Genomic DNA, 27,985 nt, shown 5'->3' on the forward strand with positions numbered 1-27,985 from the left:
TGCACAGGGACTTTCCAGAAAGCTCTCTTCTAAACGCATTCCAAAAGCTTTTCCCAGGGCTTTCTGCCTGCCGCTAGCAAGGAGCTTGGTCTTCTCACTGTGAAATTCTCTGAGGGCCAAGGAATGTCCAGGGCCTGAAGACCAAACCCAACTCCAGCTGGCCTCCCTGCTGGCCCCTGGCCCCAGCGTTCATTCCACAAATATAGACGGAGGGTCTAGGACACATCAGACAATTTTTCAGGAACATTTTTCCAGGAAACACAGACTAAAACCAAGGCCCTTCTTTTTTTTTTTTTTTTTTTTAAGATTTTATTTATTTATTTGACAGAGAGAAATCACAAGTAGTCGGAGAGGCAGGCAGAGAGAGAGAGAGAGGGAAGCAGGCTCCCTGCTGAGCAGAGAGCCCGATGCGGGACTCGATCCCAGGATCCTGAGATCATAACCTGAGCCGAGGGCAGCGGCTTAACCCACTGAGCCACCCAGGCGCCCCCCAAGGCCCTTCTTTAATGGAACTTGTAAGTCTAGTGGGGGAGAGGCCAGTAGTCAATGATCAGATAATGTGCCAAGGACAGTGAGCACTACTGAGAAAAATGAAGCCCTGCAAGGGGATGGAGAAGCCTGGGGCGGGGTCTGTTGGAGATTGGTTTATCACAAAAGGCCTCAGGGATCTGGAGATTTAGCTGGGACATGGATTAACTGAGGGAGGAAGCCATCTGGGGAAGAACCTTCCAGGCAGAAGGGACAGAAAATGCAAAGGCCCTGAGGCAGGAAGGTGTTAGGCTGGTCTGAGATACAGGAAGTCCAGGAGGAGGCTGAGTGAGCAGGGAGCCAGTGGTGGGATGAGGGCCTGTGAGGATTTGCAGGCTGGTCAGTGACGTTTTTGGATCTTTTTCTTAGGAAGATGGGAAATCACTAGAATGTTCTGAGCAGAGGAGGGACCTCACTTTCCTCCCTGAGAAGAAAGGAGAGGTCTTAGAGCTGCATAGTGGTGGTTCTCTCTGGAGAGGGGACTGGTGGCAGCAAGGGGAAGACAGGGGACTGACAGGTGACTTCCTCTTCTTGTATACCTTTCGAATAGAGAACACTAAGAATTGCTTGATATTTATCACAAGTAAAAATTTACTCATTTCAACAGGAAGTAAATATATTCATACACACATATCCAAGCACAGATTCAGTCATATTCATACATATGTGCGTGTGCACACACACACTCGTATACAGAGGCATGCACATACACAACAGGCATACGCACGTAGGCACACATCCACACTTGAACACTCAGATGTGCCTGAAGATGTTTGGTTGTACCATGTGGTGGAATGTTCTATCATTAGGATGTTTATATCATCTCTAGCACCCTTCCCTGACATTACCCATTGGCTGCTGGGACGCCGGAAGGGCCTTGTCCATGGACGGTGCAAGCTGCAAGGAGCCCAGATGTGGGTCAGGACTGAGGAGTAGCCCTTGGCTGCAGGGCTGGTGCCAATGGCCTGGCTGATGAAAGCCAGCTTGCCCAAGGTCACACGCTTTTCAGACAGGGACAGTCTGCTCTACTGACTCAGTGACGTGGGGTCCCAGCCCCCTCACCCCCACCTGGGACCACTCAGCAGGACCATCCAGTTTCAGAACTCTCTGGAAGATTGGCTGATGAACCTGGGGAGACTACATGGTAGCTTCCACCCTAGCTCCCTAGGAAAACTCCTGCATGCCAACCTCCGCGTCAGTCTGCTTCCTGGGCCATCCTCATGTGGCTGGGGGTCCCAGCCAGGCCTTACCTTGTCCTCCTTGTGGAAGGCCAGGCAGGAGGCCCAGTTTGCTCCCCGGATGTACGCGGTTGACATTTTGAGGATATCCAGCTTGAAAGGCTGCTCAAGGAAAACGATGTGGTTCTCGGTGACTCCGAAGCTGTGGTAATAGCTCGGGGAGAGGAGGGAGCGGGAAGTGATGGAGCAGAACACCTCCGTGTGCTTCAAGGGGTTCGTCCCCTTCTTGTTCTCTAGAGAAAGGCAAGCCTCAGGAGCAGCGCGGGACCTGGCCGGCCCCAGGCAACGCCCCATCACCTGCCGCTGAGCCTTTCAAACTGACCAGATCGCTAAGAAGAACCTCTGGGTGAGAGCAGACAAGTAAACCAGAGAAGGAGCTGCTGCCCGCCTGACCCAGGGGCTCCGAGTGTTCCCACTTAGGCCCGCCCGCCCTGCGAGACCTGGTGCTATAATCGGAAACCAGCGAGCCCCAGAGCCAGGCCTCCGGGCCAGGAGTCTGCTCGACAGCCTGGGCGCCCAGCCCCTACCTGTGTTCCGAACAAACCCGCTCTTGCATCAAGGTTTGTTCAGAATACAGGTAGGGGCTGGAGAAACCTGGGCCTTCTTTATGCGGGGTGCATGGCTGCTGCCGCTCTTGAGCCGCAAAGGCTCTGCTGAGGAGTAGCAACAGGGACCACGCGTCTGCAAAGCCTCAGATACTCGCTCTTGGGCCCTTTCCAGAAAAAGCTTGTTGGCCCCTGCTCTGGAACAATACCTCTTCATACCCATGGATCACCAGGGATCATGATCGAAGTGTGGAGTCTGATTCCGTATGTGGGGCTGGGGTGTCAGATTCTGCATTTCTCTCAAGCACCTGGTTATAGGCCGGCTCCCCAGGTTTCGACTTTGGTATTTTGCTGAGGACCAGCATTTGAGATGTACCTCATCACAAGGGTTTCCATGAATTTCTCTTTGTGCTGACCATTCAGAAACACCTAGGGGTGAGACTAAGCACCCACTGTGATAAGGGGCTATTATGCCTCCTGTGACCGTGGAAGGAGACTGTGTGATCTTCATTTTACAGGTCGGAAACAGGTGCAACGGAATATGGTCAGTCATTATGGCCAAAAGCACAAGGCCAAGCTGAGAAGACACAGCCCTCTCAGCCCGGCCACCTCCTCTGTTACTAGGGATAATAGCACTCACAGAGTGGAGAGAGAGAGAACAGAATGAAATCATGAAGTAGTCCACGCAGCTCCTCCTGCTTCCGTGTGGCAAAGAAGCGAAAAGTACTTGTTCCCGGTCAGGATGAGTCACCGCTGGCCAAAAGGCCTCCCCGCCCAGGCCTGGGGCTGGTTCATAATGAGTTATCTGCAAGCGTCCGCACCTTTCTTGTGGCCACCTGTGCGCACCGTAAACAGCTGGCTGGTGGGAGGGATGCTGTGGGGTTGTGGGGTGGTTCTTTTCTTCACAAAACAAATGGAGCACAAAGCCAACTGAAATGGAAAGCGCCCTGGCCTAGGAGGCAGGACACAGGAGTGAATCCCAGGGAAGCCACCAGGAGGCAGCAGGGGCTCAGTGGGGGAGCTGCTGGCATAGCGCTGGAGGCTCCTGTGAGCTGTGTGACTGTGTGACCTTGGGCCTGTCACCTGATCCCCCTGGGCCTTATCTATCCTCTTTTGTAATATGATGTGACAAACTTAAATGCCTAGGCTATCCCCAGATCTGACCTTCTAGGAGTCTGACGGGACCCTCTATTCCTTTATCGGCTTAATTCATGGGAGTTTCATTTAACAAGACTACTCACTGTGCCTTCTGACCTTAGGGGCTCACATCTGCCAATAGAGACTAGTAAGAAGCTCAGGAGGTTCTACAGGACTATGAGGGAGGGGACCAGCAGGGATCCCAGATGGAAGCCAGTTTTCCTGAACTGGCCGGTCAAGCCAAGTACCCTTGTCATTCTGCCCCATCTCCTGAGCCCTGTGCAACCACCCTCAGAGGACTGGTATCCTGGGTATGGTTCCCAAGAGGGTCCTGGACAAACAAGGGTCAGAAGCCTCCTCCTCTCAGGAACATGAAATCACAATTGACTTGGGCTTTGCGCCAGGTTCCTGGCCTTAAATGGGGGAAGGTTCAGAAGGCCCAGAGAATGGGGTGAGGGGTCTGCAAGGTCTGAAGGTCTGAAGAAGGACTGAGCTCACATAATAGCACTAGGAATCTGGCTAGTGGAGGGAAGTGGGCAGTACAACTTGGGCATACAAAGTCATGTTAGAAAAGTTAAAAAAAAAATGGATGGAAGGAAGGATGTCTGATGGGCAGGCGGGTGGATGGATGGACAGATGGATGGACGGATGGATGGATGATGGAGAGTTGGATGGATGCTGGATGGACAGACAGACAGATGGGTGCATAAGTAAATGGTGCACGAATAATGGATAAAGTAATGAACCAATGAACTGGAGCCTAAAGAAAAGCAGGTTAGAATAGTGAAGGAATTCGTTCTTTCAAAAGGAAGCCTGGCAGCATCTCTTTTCCCCTGAAGAAGAAAGGTGTGTTCATGGTCATCTGAATCACCCATGAGGGAAAATGTCAGACTGAGTCTTGTGTCATCAGTAAAAATCAGAACTCTTTGGAGGTAGCCACCCGTGGCATCTGTCCTTCAGGATATGCCCAGAATGACCTACCTGGTGCAGCGGCAGGGATCCTAAAGACCACATATCTTGTCTTCCCCTTGTCTATGATGGATGTGCCCATGTTCAGAACATTTCCAGCTGCATCATAATGGGGATGTGCTGTTGCCAGATTTACAGCCACGTATTTGCGATAGTCAACCTGCAAAATGAGAGCCACCTGGTTTTAAAAATGGGGGAAGGGTGAAACATATGAAAAGCACCTGCTCCTAGGCTCAGAGAGATGATGGCGACTTTTGCATATCTCCTGATGGAAAAATAAGGCAGACTTCACCTTAAAAGAGGATGTTTACCAGTGTGACCTGATATAACCTCATGGGCAGCCTCCTACAGCGCAGAGAGCATAGAGGGGGCAGGGGAGACTGGGAGCTTCGGGTGTTTTCTGTAGCGTTTGTTGCAACCCTGCCCCCTGGCCCTGCTGGGTGTCCTCAGCATGGTGACAGAATGCCTCACCACAGAGCAATGACCTGCACAGTGGGGCAGACTTCAAGTTAATCTTAGCTGCTGCTTTGTGTCTTTCTGGTTACCTCATTTAAATTCTCCCCCTTTTGCATGCCACAGAGGCGTAAATCTCCAGGCCTCTCTTGTAGATTATTCTGAGAACAGAGAGTTACAAAAACACTCCAGTCAAAGCCCACAACAGGGCACAGCCACAGAATAATGCCGGGCTGGGGGACCAACTGCTCTCCTCACCTCCCCCAGAATAGCATGACCTCCAGCCAAAAGTCAGGCAAGGCTTCATTCTCTGCTACTATTTCCTCTCTGAGGCTTTGTGGAAAGCATACATCAGTTGGACCTATGCCGCCTAGCTTAAAAGGTGCTGGACATAATTTCACAGCTAAGAAAAGCATTCCCTTTAACAGATTGTTAAAATGTACTGAGAAGACACTGAGGCTTTGATTAGCCAGCTAGAGAAAAAATGCGTGGGTCTATTGATTTTCATGAAAATGTTGACTTGATTCTGCCCAGGAAAGGTATCTGCTTGGACGTTTATTTTTGTCCGCTTGCTCTCTGCCTAAGGCCTCCCTCTTCAGGTCAATACAAGGTAGGGCTGCTCCAGTCCGGGCAATCCAGTACATTCATTCAAACTCCTATTAAGATCCCACTCAGTGCCAAGACGGTGGACACTGTTATGAGGCGAATTGTGTCTTCCAAAAAGATATGTTGAAGCCCTAACTCCTGGTACGTATATTTGGAAGCAGGGCCTTTGTAGATGTAATCAAGTCAAAATGAGGTCATTCTGGATGGAGGTGGCCCTAATCCAATGATTTGTATCTCTAGAAGAGACTGGAGTGATGCATCTATAAGCCAAGGAACGCCGAGGATTCCTGGCAGCCACCTGAGACTGGACGAAGCCAGCCAGCATCTTCCCCTGGAGCCTTCAGAGACAGCATGAGAACACCCCGATTTCAGATTTGCAGCCTCCAGAATCATGAAAGAATAAATCTCTGTTGTTCTAACCCACTTAGTGTGTGGCACTTTGGTTTAGTAGCCCTCAGAACAAACACAGACATAGAGATGAAACGACATGGCCCCCACCCCAAGGGAGCTTAGAATCTAGTGTTAAGTGCTGTGCTGGGGAAGCTCAGGATCCAATGGCAGTAGAGGAGAGGCTGCCCCATGAATTCCTGCAGGCCACATGGCCCAACCCAGGGGTTCCCTCCCATGAACCAGGAACTGATGCGGTTATAGTAGCTTCACTGGTACCTTCTCCAGGGTCTCCAGAGTTTGTGGGTTGATTTTCCTGATGTAATTGGTCTCTGTGGTCGCATAGAAGTCTTCTCCACACTTCATGATGTTAATCAGGCAGTTGTCTGTGAAATCGGGGATAGTATGGGACAAGTAGGAGAAAGCTCTGTGGAGGAAAGTGGATCAAGAGGAAATCAATGTTCTGCTCAAGATGGCTTTAGTTTTAGTCTTCCTATCACTTAAAATGATCTACTTCAATTAAGGGGGAAAAAAGTTCCAAGTCCTAAAGGATCACTTGTGGAATCTGGAGGACTTGGAGATTAAGCTGCCTAAAGATACTGAACTAGCTAAGAAGTGAGTCATCTGGGACAAGATGGCCACCAACTGAACCCTCCTGAGCTCTCAAAAATCCAAAGGTCTCCCACATCAGAGACACCAAGAGCTAATAGGCTGTTCTGAAGTATTTTAAGGAGTTCCACAGAAATCGTATGTATCCTTCCATAATGCTCCCCTTCCATAATGCTAGCTTCCATAATAGCTAGCAAAACAGCTAATCCTTGCTTTTGGAAGGAATAAGAGTCCACAGGGGACACTCTGAATTTGTCCAGGAAATTAGTTTAGGGTTTTTTTTTTTTTCTTTAAAGAAAAGCAAACAAATGGTGAGAGGAAAAACTCATCATTACTTTGATCAGAAGATCCTAGATCCATATGTTGGTTAGTGCTCCCCCTGCTGGAGAACGGTGAAGCAGCAAAGCTGCCCTACAGGTGGTGGTTCCCCTTCCTGCCTGGCTCCTCCCCCGCCTGCAAATGTCAGTTCAGGATCCTGGCACTGGATGCCCTAGCACTGGATCCTGAACTGGAAAGATGACGTCAGTCCAGAAAAGCAGGAGCAATCTTCCATCTCCGGACCAGTCTACTGCTAGCCCATTTCCTAACTCGTCGATATCCGAAGAGTATCAGGAAGGAGATTCTGACAGCGGGTCTGATTCCCCGGCCAACTGTTTAATTGTCAAGCTTGTAATACATTCATAGTCATCCTAGCCCAGACGATCTGAAACGTATTCAACTAAAAAACTTTCCTTAACTTTTTCTCTCATTTGCCAGTTTCCCACCTCACAGATCCTCCCACTTTCTCTACGCACATACAAGCAAAAATAAATCCAGATTTCTTCCTACTTTTTTACACAAAACATAGCTTATCATATGCTCTTTCTACACCTTATTCCACCCTGTACCCCCCACTCAACAAGGTACCAGGGAAATTTTTCCATTCAGCACATAGAGAGCAACCTCATTACCCATCCTGCCTTTTTTTACTCCTGCCTGGTATTTTCTTGTATAGTTTCACTCTTATTTATTTAACTACCCTTCTGTTGATGAACATTTGGGTTGTTTTCAGTTCCTCATTATTACAAATGATGCAGCTGTGGATAACATTGTACATCTGCCATTCCAGACACAAGCAAACCTATCTCTAGACTGAAGAGAAGGTGCGTTTATAATTTTGGGGGATAATTCCAAATTGCTCTCCTGTCAGCCATATGGAAAAATACCTAATAATGTGTCAGATGCCATTTGCTTCTCTTGCTATCAGTGATCAAGAACTGCATGGCATAGAGAGGCAAAGCCTGCGTCAGGTAAATGTTTTCATGCACCCTACAGAGAGGATTGTCAGATGAGTGGATGCTGATTGTTTTTACCACTGAGGATATCGAAAAACATGACCAGATTCAAAATGGACAGTTACTTGGAAAATATATTTTTGCAGGGGTCCGGATAGGCCATCGTTCCAAACTCCGACACAACAATCCTGTTGGCCTCGATGTTGGCTTTGTAGGTGTCACTTCTTAGGTATTTGCTCCTGTAATAGACTTCACCTGAAAGAGAAGACACAGAATCAGCCCAGGCTGACAGCTTTACGGAGTTTTAAGGTCGATTTCAGGCATTGCAGGGGTATTACAGAAAGGTGAATTCACTAGGACAGTCCCCTTTAGTGTATACTGGATACAAAGAGCATTTGCGGTGAGCTCTCACACACATTTCCTCACTGGAGACAATAATATGGCAAGGTAAGTATCCCGATGAGCTCCATTTTACATAGCAGGAGACTGAGGCTCAGGCATGTTCAGTTGCCTTACCAAGAGGTGCTGACCTGGCCCATTGGTCATCTCTTCCATCATGGGTCTCTTCTACCATGGATCATCTCTTCCCTCCAGGGAAGGTCCGGATTTGGAGGATGGGTCCAAAGGCCTCATACTTGGGCTGGGTTTCTCCAGGACCTAGATCAGCCTTGGAAAACTTCCACTGGCCACTTCAATCCCTGGAGTGACATCTACTACAACCAGAGGATGACCTAGCATCCAATTCTGTGTATGGTAGAGGGTCAGTACCTGTGTGGATGTCTAATTCACGCAGACAATGGAGAGAATCTAACTCACTGCATAAAAGTAGGACCTCTTGACCAGTTCATCAAGACCAACCTGAAAATGTATGGATGGTTCTAGTTCTAGTCCAGTATTAGGTTCCTGTGGTTATTGTAACAAATCACCACAAACTTAGTGGCTTAAAAAGACACCAATTTGTTATCTTAGCATTCTGGAAGGTATAGCCTGAATGGATCTCACATGGCTAAAGAGCAAGGTATCAGCAGAGAATCTGTTTCTGACTTTTCTAACTTCTAGAAGTTGCCTCCATTGCTTGGTTTGTGGTCACATTACTCTGACCTCTGATTCTATTGTCATGTCTTTTCTGAACCCCCCTTCCCTTGTGATGACCCTTGTGATTCCACTGAGCTCCCCTGGATAATCTGCTCACCTCAAGGTCCTTAACTTAACCACATCTGCAAAGACTCTTCTACTTTGCAGTGTAACATAATATATTCATGGGCTCCTTCTGGAAGAGAGAGGAGATTAGAGCTGGGGGAGAAGAGAGGAGAGAGCTAAGGACACCCATCTGGAAGTGGATGGATCAGGAAAGGCTTCCCGGAGAAGGTGGCACTTGAAATAAACCTTGGAAGATGAGTAAAACTATTTGCCTACCATAGATTGGGGAGTTGGCAAGTAGGAGAGAGTAGTGCACTTCCATTCACTCTTCCTTGAAAGTGTGGAAGCAAAGGCCTGGAGGTGCGAAAGGCACCCCACCTCCTGCAAGAGTGGAGTAAGATGGCCTTCCGCATGAGGCAAGGGCTTGGGAGCAGTAGGAATGGGATGAGGTTAAGGGGCAGGGGCCCTCTTGGCATATCTGAGGACTTCAAACCATTTGGTGGACAATTTGAAACCTCTAGGTTTTTAAATTTTTATTTAATTTTGCTGTTAATTAGCAAGTGACATGTTGATTTTTCCCCACTCTAGAATACATTGGTTGCTGTAATATAATATATGCTTCCAATGCTGGGACAACTATAATATGCAAAAAAGTAGTGTCCAGGTCATATTGACATTTCATTCCCATAAAACAAGCTGATAAGAGAAATATCCATCATGTATCTGCTGCCATGACGATGGGCTTAGGAGAGAACACCTTCCCAAGAAATTCTTGTCTGGTGACTTTTTATATTTAAGAAAGGAAACAGAGCTAAGAGCTAATATTTTACTGTGCACGTGTGTGCTAAGTCCTGTGTGGACACTTTATGTGTATTTTTTCTGGTTAAATTCTAAAATATTGGAAATGTTATCAAATACACCAACCAGAAATATGTTCTTTAGGGGGAAAAATAATCAACCTAATGTAATTTGCTAGTGAAAAGCAAAATAAGACAAAATTTAAACAACAGTTGAAGGTTTCAAATTTCTTACCAAATGAAGTATAAGGGGCTTACACAACTTAGGGCCCTGCAACCCACTCCAGTGAGTAAAATCGAGGCAAAGACAGGTTAAGTACCTTGCTTTAAGCCACACAGCTAGGGAGGGGAAAGCTGGATTTAAAGCTGACACAGCCACCGCCGTCAGTTTGACCATTCCATCTGATCCTGGTTATTAAAAACGCACCTATGGAAATGTGCTACCATTATTGCGTGGCTTGCTGAAGCTTCACAAACAGAACCGACCCATATGAACTACATCCTCATTTACAGACAGAACATGAGAGCCCCCTGGAGGCCCCTCATAGCTTGTCCAGTCCCCGTCCTGGAGAGCTGCTATCTGGACCTCTAATAGCCTTAACTAGTTTTGCCCTTGGAACTGCGTTTTCATTTCCAGACGCAAAGGACACAAGCATCCGTTTCATTGGTAAGGACTCTAGCCTGTGCACCTAGATGGAAATAATAGCAATAACGGCGATGCTAGTCTTCATAAAATTGGAAGAGACCATGAAAGACCTCCTAGTTCTTTCTCTAGACTTTGGGAGGTAAACTGTGTGCCCAGGGGCAGATAGCCACCTATCCTCTTCTCGAAAGTCTTTTTGAGGGTGACTGCTGTGAAAATAACTATCACTGAGCTATTTCAGGAGTGGGGGCTCTGTTCTGGGCCTGCAAGAAGAAACTGGAAGGAATGGCTTTGGTTATCCCGGCCTGGGTTCATGTATTCAGCTAGTATCTACTGATCACTGCAGTGGGCCAGGAAGTGGGGGCAAGCAGGGCAGGCACATCTCTACCCATGAGAGGATTCAAGTCTCCAGGTGGTTATAAATTCTGCTCTATCATCTACCAACCATGCACTAGACCTTGTGTCAGAGTCAAGACTCGGTCCTCTCTGCCATGAGTTAAGGATATGATATGTTCCTTATGGAGTTGCCGTGATGCTTAAGGCCCGTAAAGAAATCAGCACATAATAGGTGCTCAATAAAAGCTATATACGCTATTGAGATGCATTGGGTAGAGTGGGTAGGCTTCAGTTCTGGGGTTAGTCCTAATCCAAGCCATGTGACTCTGTGTGTATCTCTTTACCTCACTGAACCTCAGTTTTCTCAACTGGATATTAAGGATCACATAGTCCTCTCCAGTATAGGATTGGCAGTTTTAAATGAGATGGGATGATACAAGGAGTTTGGCCCATGGGTACATAGCATGTTTGAATTGTCCAACAAAGTCCTGGAGGCAGGAAGATGCAGCTGAGGGTTGGTGAGGCCACACACATTGGTCTTTGGTCACAGGCTACACAGACCTTACTTCACGGCCACCCTGATCTCCCCCTGAGCCAGCCTGTCCTTCTCTGGTCACTCTCTCTGCGGGTCGCCACCTACAAGGCACTGGAAAACACGGTTTGCTTAAAACGCTGAACTATGTTCACTTGAAGTGTAAACACCCATCCCAGGCTGGCTGTCAGCAGGTGGCCCATTTCCTATAAACAACCAGTCCCAGAGCACGCACGGAGGGTTCAGGGGCCACAGGAAAATGTGTCTCTGGAATTGCTCAAGGCTGACACTCAGCTCTGAGGCTGAGATTAAAGAAGGCCACCACACATTCCCCAGAACCCTGCTCCCTGCTGAGCCCCAATTAGCCACATTCCTTCTAAAGGGACACGAGTAAACAGATGTGTTCCTGCCTGGGATCTTCTAGAACTGGGTCAAAGTTTGATATTCCTGGGGGAGTGGGAGATTTTATATATGTATCTACATCTATCTCCATTTTAAGCAAACTTCTAAAAGGCTAGTTTAGAGCTCTAATAATTGAAAAAGCCAGCTTCAGAAAAGGCTCTTCAAAAAGAGCTCTTTTTGTCTCTAAACTTCGGTGATGCTGGCTCTTGGAATTTACATGTTCAAATCCTTGTGGGACAACAACCTTGCCTCTAAATAAAAAATTATTGACCAAGGAAGGGCTGCAAGGTTGGTTCAACATCCGCAAATCAGTCAATGTGATACAACACATTAATAAAAGAAAGAACAAGAACCATATGATACTCTCAATAGATGCTGAAAAAGCATTTGACAAAGTACAGCATCCCTTCCTGATCAAAACTCTTCAAAGTGTAGGGATAGAGGGCACATACCTCAATATTATCAAAGCCATTTATGAAAAACCCACCGCAAATATCATTCTCAATGGAGAAAAGCTGAAAGCTTTTCCGCTAAGGTCAGGAACATGGCAGGGATGTCCATTATCACCACTGCTATTCAACATAGTACTAGAAGTCCTAGCCTCAGCAATCAGACAACAAAAGGAAATTAAAGGCATCCAAATCGGCAAAGAAGAAGTCAAACTATCACTCTTCGCAGATGATATGATGTGGAAAGTCCAAAAGACTCCACTCCAAAACTGCTAGAACTTGTACAGGAATTCAGTAAAGTGTCAGGATATAAAATCAATGCACAGAAATCAGTTGCATTTCTCTACACCAACAACAAGACAGAACAAAGAGAAATCAAGGAGTCAATCCCATTTACAATTGCACCCCAAACCTGTAAGATACCTAGGAATAAACCTAACCAAAGAGGCTAAGAATCTATACTCAGAAAACTATAAAGTACTCATGAAAGAAATTGAGGAAGACACAAAGAAATGGAAAAATGTTCCATGCTCCTGGATTGGAAGAATAAATATTGTGAAAATGTCTATGATACCTAAAGCAATCTACACATTTAATGCAATTCCTATCAAAGTACCATCCATCTTTTTCAAAGAAATGGAACAAATAATTCTAAAATTTATATGGAACCAGAAAAGACCTCGAATAGCCAAAGGGATATTGAAAAAGAAAGCCAAAGTTGGTGGCATCACAATTCCAGACTTCAAGCTCTATTACAAAGCTGTCATCATCAAGACAGTATGGTACTGGCACAAAAATTGACACATAGATCAATGGAACAGAATAGAGAGCCCAGAAATAGACCCTCAACTCTATGGTCAACTAATCTTCGACAAAGCAGGAAAGAATGTCCATTGGAAAAAAGACAGCCTCTTCAATAAATGGTGTTGGGAAAATTGGACAGCCACATGCAGAAAAATGAAATTGGACCATTTCCTTACACCACACACAAAAATAGACTCAAAATGGATGAAGGACCTCAATGTGAGAAAGGAATCCATCAAAATCCTTGAGGAGAACACAGGCAGCAACCTCTTCGACCTCAGCCACAACAATATCTTCCTAGGAACATCGCCAAAGGCAAGGGAAGCAAGGGCAAAAATGAACTATTGGGATTTTATCAAGATCAAAAGCTTTTGCACAGCAAAGGAAACAGTTAACAAAACCAAAAGACAACTGACGGAATGGGAGAAGATATTTGCAAATGACATATCAGATAAGGGACTAGTGTCCAAAATCTATAAAGAACTTAGCAAACTCAACACCCAAAGAACAAATCATCCAATCAAGAAATGGGCAGAGGACATGAACAGACATTTCTGCAAAGAAGACATCCAGATGGCCAACAGACACATGAAAAAGTGCTCCATATCACTCGGCATCAGGGAAATACAAATCAAAACCACAATGAGATATCACCTCACACCAGTCAGAATGGCTAAAATCAACAAGTCAGGAAATGACAGATGCTGGTGAGGATGCGGAGAAAGGGGAACCCTCCTGCACTGTTGGTGGGAACGCAAGCTGGTGCAACCACTCTGGAAAACAGCATGGAGGTTCCTCAAAATGTTGAAAATAGAACTGCCCTATGACCCAGCAATTGCACTACTGGGAATTTACCCTAAAGATACAAACGTAGTGATCTGAAGGGGCACGTGCACCCGATGTGCAGCAATGTCCACAATAGCCAAACTATGGAAAGAACCTATATGTCCATCAACAGATGAATGGATAAAGAAGATGTGGTATATATACACAATGGAATACTATGCAGCCATCAAAAGAAATGAAATCTTGCCATTTGCGACAACGTGGATGGAACTAGAGCGTATCATGCTTAGCGAAATAAAGAGAAAGACAACTATCATATGATCTCCCCGATATGAGGAAGTGGTGATGCAACATGGGGGCTTAAGTGGGTAGGAGAAGAATAAATGAAACAAGATGGGACTGGAAGGGAGGGAGACAAACCATAAGTGACTCTTAATCTCACAAAACAAACTGAGGGTTGCTGTGGGGGAGGGGGTTTGGGAGAAGGGGGGTGGGGTTATGGACATTGGGGAGGGTATGTGCTTTGGTGAGTGCTGTGAAGTGTGTAAACCTGGCGATTCACAGACCTCTACCCCTGGGGATAAAAATATATGTTTATAAAAAATAAAAAATTATTAAAAAAATTATTGACCATATTGCTGAAGGAGACTTAGGTTCATTCAACTCTCTGCCTGCTTTATAAGAACTTTTAGTTTTGAAGTAATTTTAGGGGCATCTGGGTGGCTCATTTGGTTACATGTCAGACTCTTTCTCGATCCCAGCTCAGGTCTTGATCTCAGGGTGGGGAGTTTAAGCCCTGCACTGGGTTCCACGCTGGGCATGAAGCCTAATTAAAACAAAACAAAACAAAACAAACAAACAAAAAAACCCCACCCAAACTGAATTGATTTTAGACTTATGAGAAAGAGCACTCCTGTATACCCTTTGTCAGTCCAGCTTCTCCTCCACTCTGTTCCTTTAGTTAAGTCTTTATTAAGTTTTTAAAACATTTACTTTCCTGGTTTCTGCTGAAGGCCACAAACCATTTTTTGATCTTTCTGCTTTCTTATTCCAGTCTTTTCTTACCAGTTTGGCACTGATTCGGGTTCTCTGTGCTGCACTGTCACCTGGTGCTTTGAAACACTGGCAGAGAAACCTGAGCCCCACCTCCACGGCACACTGATGAACTTGGTCTTGGGTGGGACAGGGCAGCAAGGCTGGAGGTCCACTGTGGAGGTTTTCTGAAACCTGGATGTGCTCAGGAGACATCTAGGAAATGTGTTAGAAAACACTGACAGTGTTCCACTGACAGAAAAAGCTCTGACAGTGTCCTTTAGGATTATGATTCACTCAGCCCTGGGTGGGGTATCAGGATTTGCAACTTTAATCCTAGAGGATTCTGGTTAAAGGTACACAAACCACCTTTTGAGAAATACTGGCTTTGTGTTATATGTAAATCAGAGAATCTTGCTCAGCCTTGCTTGTCCTCTTGAATCACGTATGGTAGCACTTAACATTTTTGTTTTATGTTTCTACTATTGTGGAGTAGAATGGGTAGCCATTGAGAGGTTTGTTTGTTTGTTTGTTTTTTAAGATTTTATTTATGGGGCACCTGGGTGGTTCAGTGGGTTAAGCCTCTGCCTTCGGCTCAGGTCATGATCTCAGGTACCTGGGATCGAGCCCCGCCTCGGGCTCTCTGCTCAGCGGGGAGCCTGCTTCCCCTGCTCTCTGCCTACTTGTGATCTCTCTCTCAAATAAATAAATAATAAATAATATAAGTGTTATAATAATTAATATTATTAATTACTAATTAATTAATTATTAACAATTAAAAGATTTATTTTTTAATTTTTTAAAAATATTAAAAGATACTTTAATATTTTCTTTACAACTTACCCAATTTTAGTTATTGAAAATTTTGAACAAGTTTTTTGAAGGTCATTGCCTAGAAGATTTTTCCATCATGGTTTTTGAAATTATACCTTTCCCACAAGTCATTATATTTCTTTTTTTTTTTTAAAATTATTATTTATTTAATTTTCAGAAAAACAGTATTCACTATTTTTTCACCACACCCAGTGCTCCATGCAAGCCGTGCCCCCTATAATACCCACCACCTGGTACCCCAACATCCCACCCCCCCACCACTTCAAACCCCTCAGATTGTTTTTCAGAGTCCATAGTCTCTCATGGTTCACCTCCCCCTCCAATTTACCCAAATTCCCTACTCCTCTCTAACACCCCTTGTCCTCCATGCTATTTGTTATGCTCCACAAATAAGTGAAACCATATGATAATTGACTCTCTCTGCTTGACTTATTTCACTCAGCATAACCTCTTCCAGTCCCGTCCATATTGCTACAAAAGTTAGGTATTCATCCTTTCTGATGGAGGCATAATACTCCATAGTGTATATGGACCACATCTTCCTTATCCATTCATCCGTTGAAGGGCATCTTGGTTCTTTCCATAGTTTGGCGACTGTGGCCATTGCTGCTATAAACATTGGGGTACAGATGGCCCTTCTTTTCACAACATCTGTATCTTTGGGTTAGGGTTTTTATTTATTTATTTGACCCAGAGAGAGAAGTCACAAGTAGGCAGAGAGCAGGGGAAGCAGACTCCCCACTGAGCAGAGAGCCTGAGGCGGGGCTCGATCCCAGGACCCTGAGATCATGACCTGGGCTAAAAGCAGAGGCTTAACCCACTGAGCCACCCAGGCACCCCGCCACTGAGAGTTGTAATGGAGACGAGAGATGAGGCCAGGCTGTGCCACACTAACGTTGGCAATCCGACAACCTCGAAAGGACTGGTTTGGAGAGATGAGGAGAGAGGTAACCAGCAGGAGGGGGAAGTGGAACAGAACTACGTAATGCTTCTCTCATAAGATTCTGGATGTAGAGAGCTTTGGGTTTATATTTGACCTTCACCACTTCTTAGTTGTGTGCCTTTGGGTAAGTTACTTGGCCTCCCTGTGCTATAAAATTGAGAGGTACCTTCCTTAGGAGCTGTAGTGAGGACTGAGTTGTGGTTGGGTATGAAGCACTTGGGCCAGTGGCCAGCAAGTGGCCAGCTCCCTGTAGTGAGCGTTGAAGAGATCAACTGGGAACGTATAGCTTCCTTCTCCCAAAACACCCTTTACCCTGTTCGTGTCATTTGGGCTCCAAAAATAGTTTCCTAGTGGCCCCCTAGGCCAGGCCCGGTTCCGGGTGATGAAGACACAACAATATGAACAGAACAAATATTCTCCTAGGCGGGAGAATGGCAAGCTGATCATTGCAAAGTAGAGTGGGGCATGTACCTTTGACACAGGAGGGATTCAAGAGCAGAATGGGCAAAGTTGAGAAGACTCTCCATACTTCCCATTTTCCAGCCAGTTCCAGATTATGCATAGAATTGAGTCTTTCATGCTACTGCGTACATATTTTTTTAAACATTATGTTTTGATATCTTAAAAAAACCTTCCTGCTTGGAGGAGACTGTCCTTCCCTGGACTAGTCAATTCTTAGAGGTAGCAACGGGTCCAGCATATCTTTGAGATGAAAACTAACCAATACAGAGCCAGATCTCCTCTCTCTGGCCCATGTACTCCCAGAGGCAATAGTCCTCTGCCTTCATTACCCCAGGGCCAGGTGCCAGGCAACCAGAGACCACCCCCATAGCCCAAAGCCTGCCAACATGAGCCATCCTGAGCTGTTTACTCTGCCCCGTCTTGTCTTTCCCTCAGAAACCCCAGGACAGGCCATGGCCCATGTGCTTCCCCTGCTCCTGTCTTCTGCCTCTGGACCACCCTGGTGCTATCTGCTGTGTGCTGGTGTGACATGCTGTGCCTCCTAAGACCTGTGACTATAAGGGGCTTTGTTCCCAAGCCTCCCTCTGCCTCCTTTTGTGGTCACACCTGACCATCCCATAACAGAAGACAAAACAGCTACTTACCTTGGACAATGAATTTTTAGTTTGAAAATCTACTAGAAACTTTTAGAAAGTCTAAGCAGTGTGGGATAACATTGGTCACATGCCTGTTTAGCTCACTCAAGGATTTTGGTGGATGGCAGCCATGCTTCTGGAAAGACAGCCATGGCTTGGTCATCCCCTGTTGGTTCTCTCGTCTCCAGAGTCTCTATGGAAGAATGTGGAAGCTGCCAATCAGTAAGCTATGAGGCTCACTCAAGCCACCTGCCATTTCTTAGGGGGATGAGTTAGGGTGAGAAGATGATCAGGGATGGTTGCAAACTTGAACCCTAGACAACACAAGTCAGAGCCCAGCCCTACCTCAGTGACCTTGCTTGGATAAGTCACTCAGCCTCTCTAAGGTTCCCATCTCTGCATCTGCAAAGAGAGGACAAGTGTGCCTCCCATGCGGCGCTAATATGAGCCCCTGAAATGGACCATGAGGGACGTGACAGCCCAGCAAAGCAGGGCCTTATGGAAAGGAAGCCAGTGTACTTTTACCTTCCATGCACACTGTCCAGATCAGTGTTCATTTCCCTAGGAATCACTGGTTAACTTCTGTCTAGGAAAGGAGGGGACTGTTAAGGCTTTGGGCTGTCAGGAAATATGGAACCACCACTCTGTAGCTGAGTTTCAGTAGTATCTGTTAAGTTTTTGCAAACTCAGAGCTCATGGTTTTTACACATGGGGTCTCTATTCGCGAAATCTTAGAGTAAGACACTGGCCTAAAGTCTGCATTCAAAAAAATAATTGCTGACTGGCTTAGAAGAAATAGTATTAAGCAAATATAATGCTAATGCTTATTGAGCATGTGTTCTGTGCCACACATTATACCAAGCTCCTTGCATATATTAATGCCTTTAAATTCCATGGCAACTCTGATATCTCCATTTTACAGATGGGAGACAGACACAGAAATGGTCAGTAACTTGCCCAAGGTCACACATCTGAGGTGCATGTTAGCTAAGATGAAGATGGGATTCAAACCCAGTGACAATGATGGGGATTTTCAATGTGTTTTGCACCTACCAGGTGCCAGGCCCTTGCTAGATACCCGGCCCTTCAAAGGATTGTGACAGCTCTGCAAAGGGGATCATCAAGCTCTTCTTACTGAGGAGGAAACAGAGGCCAAGGGAGGTGAAGTCACCGGCTTGTTGGGCTGGAAGGCGGGGGGTTAAAGAAAAATGTCATCAGGCTGAAGCCCTGGACGCGAACTTCGCCAGCATGTGACCCTGAGCCTGCTAAAGCCCCATGTGACCCATCCCAGACCTCTTTAAGAACTCAGAGTGTGCTGTTGTGACCTACACCAGCACTATGGCCAACAGCAACGAGTTCATTGTCCACCTCGTGAGTCAGTCACCTGAACCCAGAATTCTGTCTTATTCAGTCATTTCAGTCTCTCTCTGAGAGAGCCACTGAACTGGTTGCTTGAATGACAGGCTCTCCCTTGCCTGGTGAGCATTCTCCTCAGCTCTGTGCTCTTCCTGTTTTCATCTGAGGCATATCTGACTCCGAAGCCAGTAATCTCCTCCTGCTCTCGCCCACCTTCATGAGAAGGTGTATCATTTGGCAGGCTGGACTCTCTGAAAGAGAAGCTTGGCCCCCTTTCCAGAGAGGTTTGTGTTTGTGGTTGGCTCAAGGATGGCCTCTTCAAGATGTCCATGTCCTAATCCCTGGAACCTGTGGAGCTGTTGACTTATAGGGCAATGCAGACATGATTATATGAACAGTTTTGAGAAGGGAGATGATCCTGGATTATCTGGGTGGGCCCAGTGCAATCACAAAGGTTCTTAGAAGAGGCAGACAGAAGGGTCCGAGAAGGTACTGTGATTATGGAAGCGAAGGAAGTGGGGAGAATGAGGGACAGAGAGCAGGTGTGCAAGAGGCTCTGCTGTTCTTTGCAGATGCAGCTGGGGCCACAAGCCAAGGAAGACAGGCAGCCTCAAGAAGCTGGAAAAGGCAAGGAAATGGGCTATCTCCCTGAAGCCTCCAACACCTTGAGTTTAGTCCAGTTTTGCCTTCTGAATTCCAGAATTGTAAGAATAAATTAGGGCTATTTTGAGCTACTAAATTTGTGGTTGTCTTTACAGCAGCAACCGCAAACCAAACCGGTACTCTTACCGTCTCTAATTGTGAAGCTGTGGAGCAAGGCCAGGCCGTCAAACCAGTGGTTGTATCTGGTCTCCCCCACTGTGTGCATTCCAGGCCCATTGCGCAGCAGGGTGCCCTGCAGCCATGTGGGAATCCTGCCTGTTAAGAGAAAGACAGGTTTCCAGTTTTCACATCTCAACCAAAAAGCTATGAGACGTGGCCATGGAAAGGAATTGAGGTCACAATCCCAACCTGACTCGCAGCACCCACTCATTCCTTCAGCAGTCATTTCCAGAAAGGGTAGGATATGCCTGGATTGTGCCAGCACTGAGGATACCGAGAAGAACTGACGTCATCTCTGTCCTCAAGTTGCTTACCACCCACAGAGCAGATGGATGAACAGACACCCTAACCACACCACAATAAAGGAAGGCAATGTGACAGGCTCAGCAAGGGGGCTACGTGGAACAGAACCTCACCCCCAGGTAGGGTAGAGCAGGAGGGTGGGGAGGCTGAGTCTTGAGGGGGAGTAGTTATTGGCCTCGCAAAGGCATGAGGAAAGAACATTCTAGAACCGTGCTGTCCAATATGGTAGCCACGGGCCTCATGTGGCTACCGAGGACTTGTAACCTGGACAGTCTGCACAGAGATGTGCTGGAGACTTAAAATACACACCGAATTCCAAAGGCTAAGTATGAAAAAATATATAAAATATCTCATCAGCAATTTTTAAAATATTGATTACATGTTGAACCTATAATATTTTGGGTATGTTGCCTTAAATGAAATATACTGTTAAAATTAACTTCGCCTATGTTTTTTTTTGTGTTTGTTTTGTTTTTACTTTTTTTTTTTTGAGTGTGGCTATTAGAATGTAAAACTATGCATGTGGCCTGCATTTTATCTCTGTGGAATAGCACTGCTCTGGAGGTAGCCTGCTGCAGTAGACACTGCTGGTGCCCCACCCTTGTCCTCTTGGCACTGACCTCTCCCTGAAGGTTACTTTCTGCCACTACCTACAGCTCTCTGCCTGAGGGCTTTGTTTTCACGGCAGGAGCTGCTCTGCCCACACACTAGGCAAGCTGGAACACCTTGGCGTTAATGCCCCTGTAAGTGGCTGTCACCCAATGATGGATGGGGAGTTGGACATCGCATGTGACCACTTCCTTGCCCCCAGTTGGGACAATATGAAGCATGTGATACACTATGCCCAGAGGGCTCAGGTCTGATGGCTCACTTTATTGGTTTTATTGGTTTCCCTCCCAGTGTTTCTTGGGATCATGTCCCAAATTTAACTACTTACATCTGAATTCTTATCGCTGGGGGAACACGAACGGAGAGATCAAAGACCAGCTCAAAGCCCAGCAGATGTGCCAGTTGTTTAGCAAGACTGGTCTGTAATTTTCAAGTGAGGAAGCGTAAGTATTGAGGCTTGAGCTAAGCATGAAGCATGACAAAAGTCAATGAGACCACACCAAGGGTGTGGATTAGAAGGTTAGCAGAATGGCACAGTTTGGCCAGTTAAGATAGGGAATGAGAGGATCAGATTTTTGTGCATGTGCAATTTTTTTCTTGAGATAAAATTCACATAACAAAAAAAATTCCACCATTTAAAAGTATGCAATTCAGGGTTTTTTAAATATATTCACAATGTTATGCAATCATCACCATCTAGTTCTAGAACATTCCATCACCCTGAAACAAAGTCTTGTCCTCCTGACAGCCACTAATCCACTTTCTAAAGATCTACCTCTTCTGGACAGCTCATATTAATGGAATATGCTCTGATTTGGGGTTTCAAAAGTTGTCTCTGTGGTGTAGAGCATGGCAGGAGGAGGAGCCAAGAGGAGGCAGGAAGACCGAGCGAGGATGGAGAGAAACAACGGAGAAGAGAGCTGGAGGACGTGGAATGGGTAAGACTGGGAGCTTGAGTGAATATGAGGCAGAGGGCCCCACGTCTCTTGTCCTGGGCAACTAAGTGAATAGCGGGGCTCTTCACAGAGACCCAGATGCAGGAGAAGGTGCAGGTGAGGCAGAGCAGAGAGAGGGGAATCTGAACACAAAACCCCAGACAGAAGGACACATATTGAGCACCATGTGCCAGGCACCAGTGGGGGGTGGGGAGCAGGTGCATTAAATCATATTGTCATTGACCCTATGTGGTAGGTAGAGGCAGACTATTTTACACAAGGAAGGAAGGAGGCAAGTAATGCTTAATTAACTGGCCAAGGAGGTCTCAGAGCCAACAAAGCACTGTCCAACATGAAGCCTGGACATGGCCTTCATGGGCAAATGTGGGACAATCTTTAGTTAACAGGCAGCCAATGGTTAGATTTGACCCTGGACTGGAGGCCTGGACTGAGGATTGGGAGCACGTCCTTCATGGGCCACCTGGCCTTGGGCAAGTCAAAGCCCCTCTCCAGCCCTCAGCTTTGCTCAAGGAGGAAGGCAAGATTTATAGCAGTGGTTCTCACACTTGGAAGCAACCAGAGGGCTTGTAGAAACACACATCGCTGGGCTCCACCTCCAGCGTATCTGATTCCGTGGGTCTGGAGTGGGCCCAGGAATTTGTGATTCTAACAAACGCCCAGGCGATGGGGAGGCTACAGGTGTGGGGTGGAGGTGGGGAGAACAACTCATGTGGATCCAGGGGTCCACTCAGATCTGTAGGTTCCAGGATTCCGGCTTTCTAAAATTGCCAAGGATTTCCGTGCAGCCATTAAACATAAGGCTTTCGGGAAGCATGTTTATGGTGTCCCAGAGCATAAAAGGGTAGGTATTGGAGGCTCTCTTTTCTAAAATAAAATATTAATTGTAAATAAACATGTGTTTTTGAAAAAAATATTTGTCGTCTATACAATCTCTTTAAGTAAAAACTTAAAGTGCTCCAGTATTAGGAATGTTTGAGATGGAAATATAGCTGATTTTATTGCCCTGTGCTCCCATTAGCATATCCAAGTTTTTATATACGTGCATATGCAAAACACACACACACATAGAGATCATACGTTATCTTTGTAATCAGAGAAAAACACACATGAAAGCTATTCTTTCAAAAGCCTTCCAAGGCAATTCCTTGGTTGAAAAGTTCCCATCTGACTTCCTCACAGAGAAATGCTCACTTGGGAAAAGCCTCCAGATTCAAGTATCTGAGGATGAAAGCACCTGCGTGCCTGAGCCAGCCACGCGCCATTCTCAGGGGCAGCACAGAAGGGGAGAGAGCCGGAGAAGTAACAGATGAAGAAAATGAGACACAAAGCCCTCTAAAGGACTGTTCTGGTGGAGGGTCCCACTCTGGGTCTGTTTGACTTACGGCTCTGCGGGTACCCCAAGGCCCCAATCACACCTGCGAGGACATCAAGGTACGCCCTACATGTGCCCCAACCCCGCATGCACATGCAAAAGTGGAAGCCCATGTGCGCCTCTCATGCCATTGATAAGGTAACTTAGGGCGCACAGATTTGCACAAAGGCTCCACCCGCTTGGAACGGGCCATGCTCTGCAGAATCACTCCATTGTCTTCACACCGGTCGGAGCATCCCCAGGCTCTTTGCCTCAAGTAGTGAGGATGACTCTCCCTCTCCCTGGAAACGGTTTCTGTGTATTAGAAGCACACCTATATTTTCACAGAGAATACGTCTGGATTGTGGATCATTCCCTGCTATAGACTGCATTCCAGATTTTCCAAAAATAATTTACAATAAAGTTTACCTTTATAAACTGAAAAAAAAGTGTATGTCTAAATATATGAGAGACCGTGTCTGTACGAAATGCTTACCTGTCACTTTGGCCCTCACAGGTTCCAGCTGCTCCTTCTTATTTCTGCCAAATATTATATCCATGGCATGGGGCGCTGAGCAGAGGTGATTCGGACAGTGCGCAGACACTCTGCTGTGTTCCAGGCAACTGATCTTCGATCTTTGGTTCCTTCTTTTTCTTTCCTTTCTGCTCTCCTGCAGCTTCCTTCTACATCTCCTTCCCTCCTGTCGCCCTGAGAGCCTAGTTTCTCTTCTCACACAGCAGGGGCTGCACGGAGGGGGGTGGGGGGGTGGGGGGGTGGCTGCGCTTTGGCTGCTGTTATTTATCTGTGGTCAAAGGTCAATTCCCTAGCCAGGAGTCCTGTCTAATCTTTAACCCTCCTACTGTAACCCCAACTCCCTTTCCAGTTCCACATCTGGCTTAAGCAAGAAAAGCTACTCTTCCGCTGGGTTTGAACTGGCAGGATAATTTGGTGGGTGCATTCTGCGCAGGTATGCAGCCTGCAATAATCCAGCCCAAGAGGTGGAGATGATTTATGATCAGAACAACAGGAGAAACTATCAGGGCCTGAGATTAGGGGAGCTGAGAGTGCGTTAATCGCGAGAATTCCTTCTTCGGCAGAGAGAGCTTTTTGTTTTGTTTTGAATAAAGGTCCCTGAGCCTCCCCCTCCTTAAAATATCATATTCAAGATTTTATTGAAGTATACTTTACCTAGAGTAAAATGCACAGATCTTAACTGTACCTCTTGATGTACTAGAGAGATGTCTATGTACATGCAACAGTCAGCCCAATTCATATTAGAGTGTTTCCATTACCAGAAAGCTCTTTTGTGATTCTTTCTGGTCAATTTCCAAACCCCACCCTCCAGAGTAAACCCCAATCTGATTTCTTTCACTAAAGATGAGTTTTTTTTCTGTTCTTGAACTTCATATAAGTGAACTCACAATAAATCCTTTTACCAGTTAAAAAAAGTCATATTCAAAGAGTAACTTAATTTATTATAGGTTTTTTAGGAGAAGTAGACATAAAATGCTTATCCATTTAAACCATAAATATAGGGAACCAAAAACGCTACTCAACAACAATGAAGAATTGTAAAAAACAAAAGCAAAAACAAAACAAAAACAAATGTCAGTTGGACTTCCTGGTCTAACAGGAGAGAGAAAGGACGCCGATCTGTGATTTCAGAGTCCCCTGTATTTGTGCCTCTCCGTGTGATGCCATTGCCTAAAATCCATATTCAAGCGGCTTTGAATGTTGGATAATGAGTTAATGGACTCCTCTCTACTCCTCTTGCTTAAAGAAAGCAGCGGCTGTTTCCTCTCCGGGTAGAGGAAGACAGGGTGTGGTGTTGGTCTTTACGTGGCTGCTGAGTACAGCTCCTGTCAGGTCTGGGCCAAGACTGTGTTCCAGGATCTGGGAGCCCAGTCCTGACAGCCGCCTGGTCTGGCTGCCCGCCCACCCCTGGCTGCACACTCCGATCACCCAGCTGCACGTGCTCCTGGGTCCCGTGCTAAGCCTCACTCCACACACCCCGACGTGAGACCTTTCAAGGGGGTGCCCAGCTCTGGGTGGTCTTAACCACGTGTTGGGTGATTCTGCTTCTCGGCAGCTGCTGAGGAGCTCTGGACCAGGGAAAATGCTGTGTGTTTGGGCTGATGCTAGATTCACATTCTTCCCTTTCCTCTGTGTCTGCCTTATCCTCTCTGAGCCTCCATTTCCTTAACTGTAAAATGGGGGTGTAATGATATCGAAGTCCCAAAGTACTGTAAATCAAGGTTCTAGTAAAGGCACCTGGCCCCAAACAGCTACCGATTAACACCCTTTCCTCCCCATTCGCCCAGAAGGCCGTTCCCTTGACCCACATTTTCCATTCAGTCCCGTAACTTGCCAGTTTATTCTTCTTCTGGTCTAAACATGTGTATCCATGTCAGCGTTATTATTCCTGGGTTGTGAAAGCTGTGTCCTTGCGGGGATTAAATGAGAACGTCTGGCATAAATGATGAGCTCAGGGGAAAAAAAATGCACCACCAGAGGCAGGAGCTCTGGTGCGGGGGCGAAAAAAAGAGCTCAAGGTTTAGAGCTCAGAAGACCTATTTGGATCTCCGAGCTTTTGTCACAACCCTCTGAACTTCACTTTACTCTGTGAAACAGGGTGGCAATACCTAGGCCACAGGGTTTGTGGAGAGGATGATATTGAAATTACAGAAGGGAAAACATGACGGTGTCTCCTTTCTTGTCTGTTTTGTATATCCAGCAAAGCAATGGCCCCCAGCCACATTGAGTGCCTTCTCTGAGTCAAGTGCTTTGCAAGGCAAGCACTCTACATGTGCTAGCTCGCTCCGACTTCATACAATCCTAGGAGATGGGTATTCTTAGCATCATTCTAGAGATGCAGAAAGTCAGGAAGAATAACCAACTTGCCTTAGGTCACACAGTCAATGATTGTCACATAGACAATCAGGGAGCCAAGCTGGGCAGCCTGACTCCAAAGTATACACTCTGTGACAATTCTACTCAGTGCCGACACATGATGGATGTTTGCTAGATTTTTGCGGAATGAAGTAATGGGTGGATGTGTTGATGGGTGGAGGACGCAAGAAGGCCAGTCTTGGGCTGATATCATTGCCCTGTTATATAATACAGAGAAATCAAGGCTAGCTTTCTTTATTCAGGCCCCCACTGCACCCCAGGGACAATTAAATGGTGACATCAGGATTTTGTGATAATGGGGATAATAATTGATCATAGTAATGGCTATCTGTATTAGTTTTCTAGGGCTACCATAACAAAGTACCAGTGGCTTCAATAGCACAAGTCTGCTTTCTTATACCTCTGGCGGCTGGAAGTCAAGATCAAAGTATCAGCAGAGCTGGCTTCTGAGGCCTCAACCCCGTGCCCCCCCCCCGCCCCCTTCCTCCCTGGGTAGTCATTTCTCTGGGCACATGCCTCCCTGGTTGTGTGTCCCAACGACCTCTTCTTATAAGGGTACCTGTCAGAGTGCATTAGGGACACCCTAATGGACTCATTTTAATTTAATCACCTCTCTAAAGGCTCTCTCTCTAAATGCAGTTACATTTCGAGGTGCTGGGGCTCCAACATGTGAATCTTGGGGTGGGGGAGGGGAAGACACAATTCAGCCCATGATGATATCATGAAAGTTCGAGTTAAGGGAAGGTGCTTTGGCTGGAAGTAACACAACATCTGCAGAAACTCTGAGGATATGTCTTCGTCTCAGACCTCAAGTCAACTGGGGGTCCTGGGTTGCCTGGAAACTCATTTGAGCCATCTCAACAGGCACTACCAGGCCATCCTCAGGGGTTGGTTTCTCATCCTTGGGCTTGCTCAGTTTTGCTTATGAGTGATAGCCTTCAACCCAGGAATCATGCCCTTCCATAATAACGTGCTAAAGCAGAGACACAAAGGGCAGGAGGGAGGAGGCATTTGCTTTTTACAGCTCCCTCTCTTTATACCAAGGAAAACCTTTCCCAGAACCGTCTGAGCAGATTTTTCTCTCAGTCTCACTGGCTAAATGGCGTCACAGGACCACCCCTAGACTAATCCCCAGTAAGGAGGAACAGGTGTGCCCTGATTTTCTTAAACCCATCAGGTGACTTCCCCAGGCAGCATGTTGCCCCCAGACTCACACTGGGAATCCATTAGCAAGAAACAAGGAGGGGATGGCTTGGGACAGGCAACCTGCAGTGTTGCTGCAGGCACTGCAACATTCATTCACCCCCACATCCATTTATTCATTCAACGTGGATTTACTAAGCACCTACTATGTGCTGGAAATACAGCAGTGAATGAAGCAGGAACATAATTCTGTGTCTTCTTCGAACATACATGGACTAGTTGCCAAGCTCTGGAGTTACAGAGGTGGTTACTGAAACTCAGTTCTGCCTTCTTCACTCCCATGTTATTCCTTTTTTGGGGAGGCAGCGTCTTCATATCCCAAAGGACATACATTTCCCAAAGGGTTAGGGGTCCTGCAGTGGTTCCTGGGGTAGCCTTCATGTTGACCGTCCAGCCTCCCTTTTCATAAACAGAGATAACAAGCAGCAGCTGCTCTCTGTCAAGAAGCTCTGGCATTGCTCTGGCCCCATGGAAGCCTGACCTCTGCTTTCTAGGTCTTTGCTCATAAGGGAAGAGTGGGACAAGAGCCTTGTAGGAGTAGGAGCTCTTCTCCAGCCTCTAACCAACACCATTGCCTGGATGCCTGACACGTGCCAAGTAGCATGTAAGGTGTCTGATGAGCAGCATGTTGTTTGATTCCTATACACCCCTGCAAGGAGGTCATTACCAACCTTATTTTTACAACCTCAGAGATGGGAAGGAACCCAGTTCTGGCCGACAGCTCATCAGTGCATATCCCTCCCCACCACACTGCAGTGCTTACCGCTTGCTGAAGTCTCTGGTTGAGGATCAGAGGTAGAGAGGAGAGCAAATGTGGGTATTCCACAGACAGGTTTTCTAACGCATTTGCTGCCTTCAGGTGGACTGAAAACTGGCCAGTGCATCAGAGAGCAGGGCAACGGGAGCACGGAAGGAAGTAGCTCACCTTAAACA

The 27,985-nt window shown here is 46.5% G+C and overlaps 1 protein-coding gene across 2 annotated transcripts in view; it reads right to left on the reverse strand.

The window, feature by feature from the left end:
• BCO1 (beta-carotene oxygenase 1) overlaps positions 1 to 23,674 on the reverse strand; it is a 39,648-nt gene extending 15,974 nt beyond the window's left edge. Inside the window, exons 1-6 of one of the 2 annotated variants that reach the window (XM_044255670.1) lie at positions 23,435 to 23,674; positions 19,687 to 19,815; positions 7,872 to 8,001; positions 6,143 to 6,290; positions 4,430 to 4,577; positions 1,779 to 1,999 (exon numbers count right to left, since the gene is read on the reverse strand). In XM_044255670.1, the coding sequence (XP_044111605.1) occupies positions 1,779 to 1,999; positions 4,430 to 4,577; positions 6,143 to 6,290; positions 7,872 to 8,001; positions 19,687 to 19,815; positions 23,435 to 23,498 (840 nt within the window). In that variant the 5' untranslated portion in view covers positions 23,499 to 23,674. Of the gene's footprint in view, positions 1 to 1,778; positions 2,000 to 4,429; positions 4,578 to 6,142; positions 6,291 to 7,871; positions 8,002 to 19,686; positions 19,946 to 23,434 lie in introns of those variants that run through there. The other variant, XM_044255669.1, reaches the window with a different exon arrangement.
• Positions 23,675 to 27,985: the final 4,311 nt, after the last annotated feature.

The sequence above is a fragment of the Neovison vison genome, chromosome 7 (genome assembly GCF_020171115.1).
Source record: "Neovison vison isolate M4711 chromosome 7, ASM_NN_V1, whole genome shotgun sequence".
In the NCBI taxonomy this organism is placed as follows: domain Eukaryota; kingdom Metazoa; phylum Chordata; class Mammalia; order Carnivora; family Mustelidae; genus Neogale; species Neogale vison.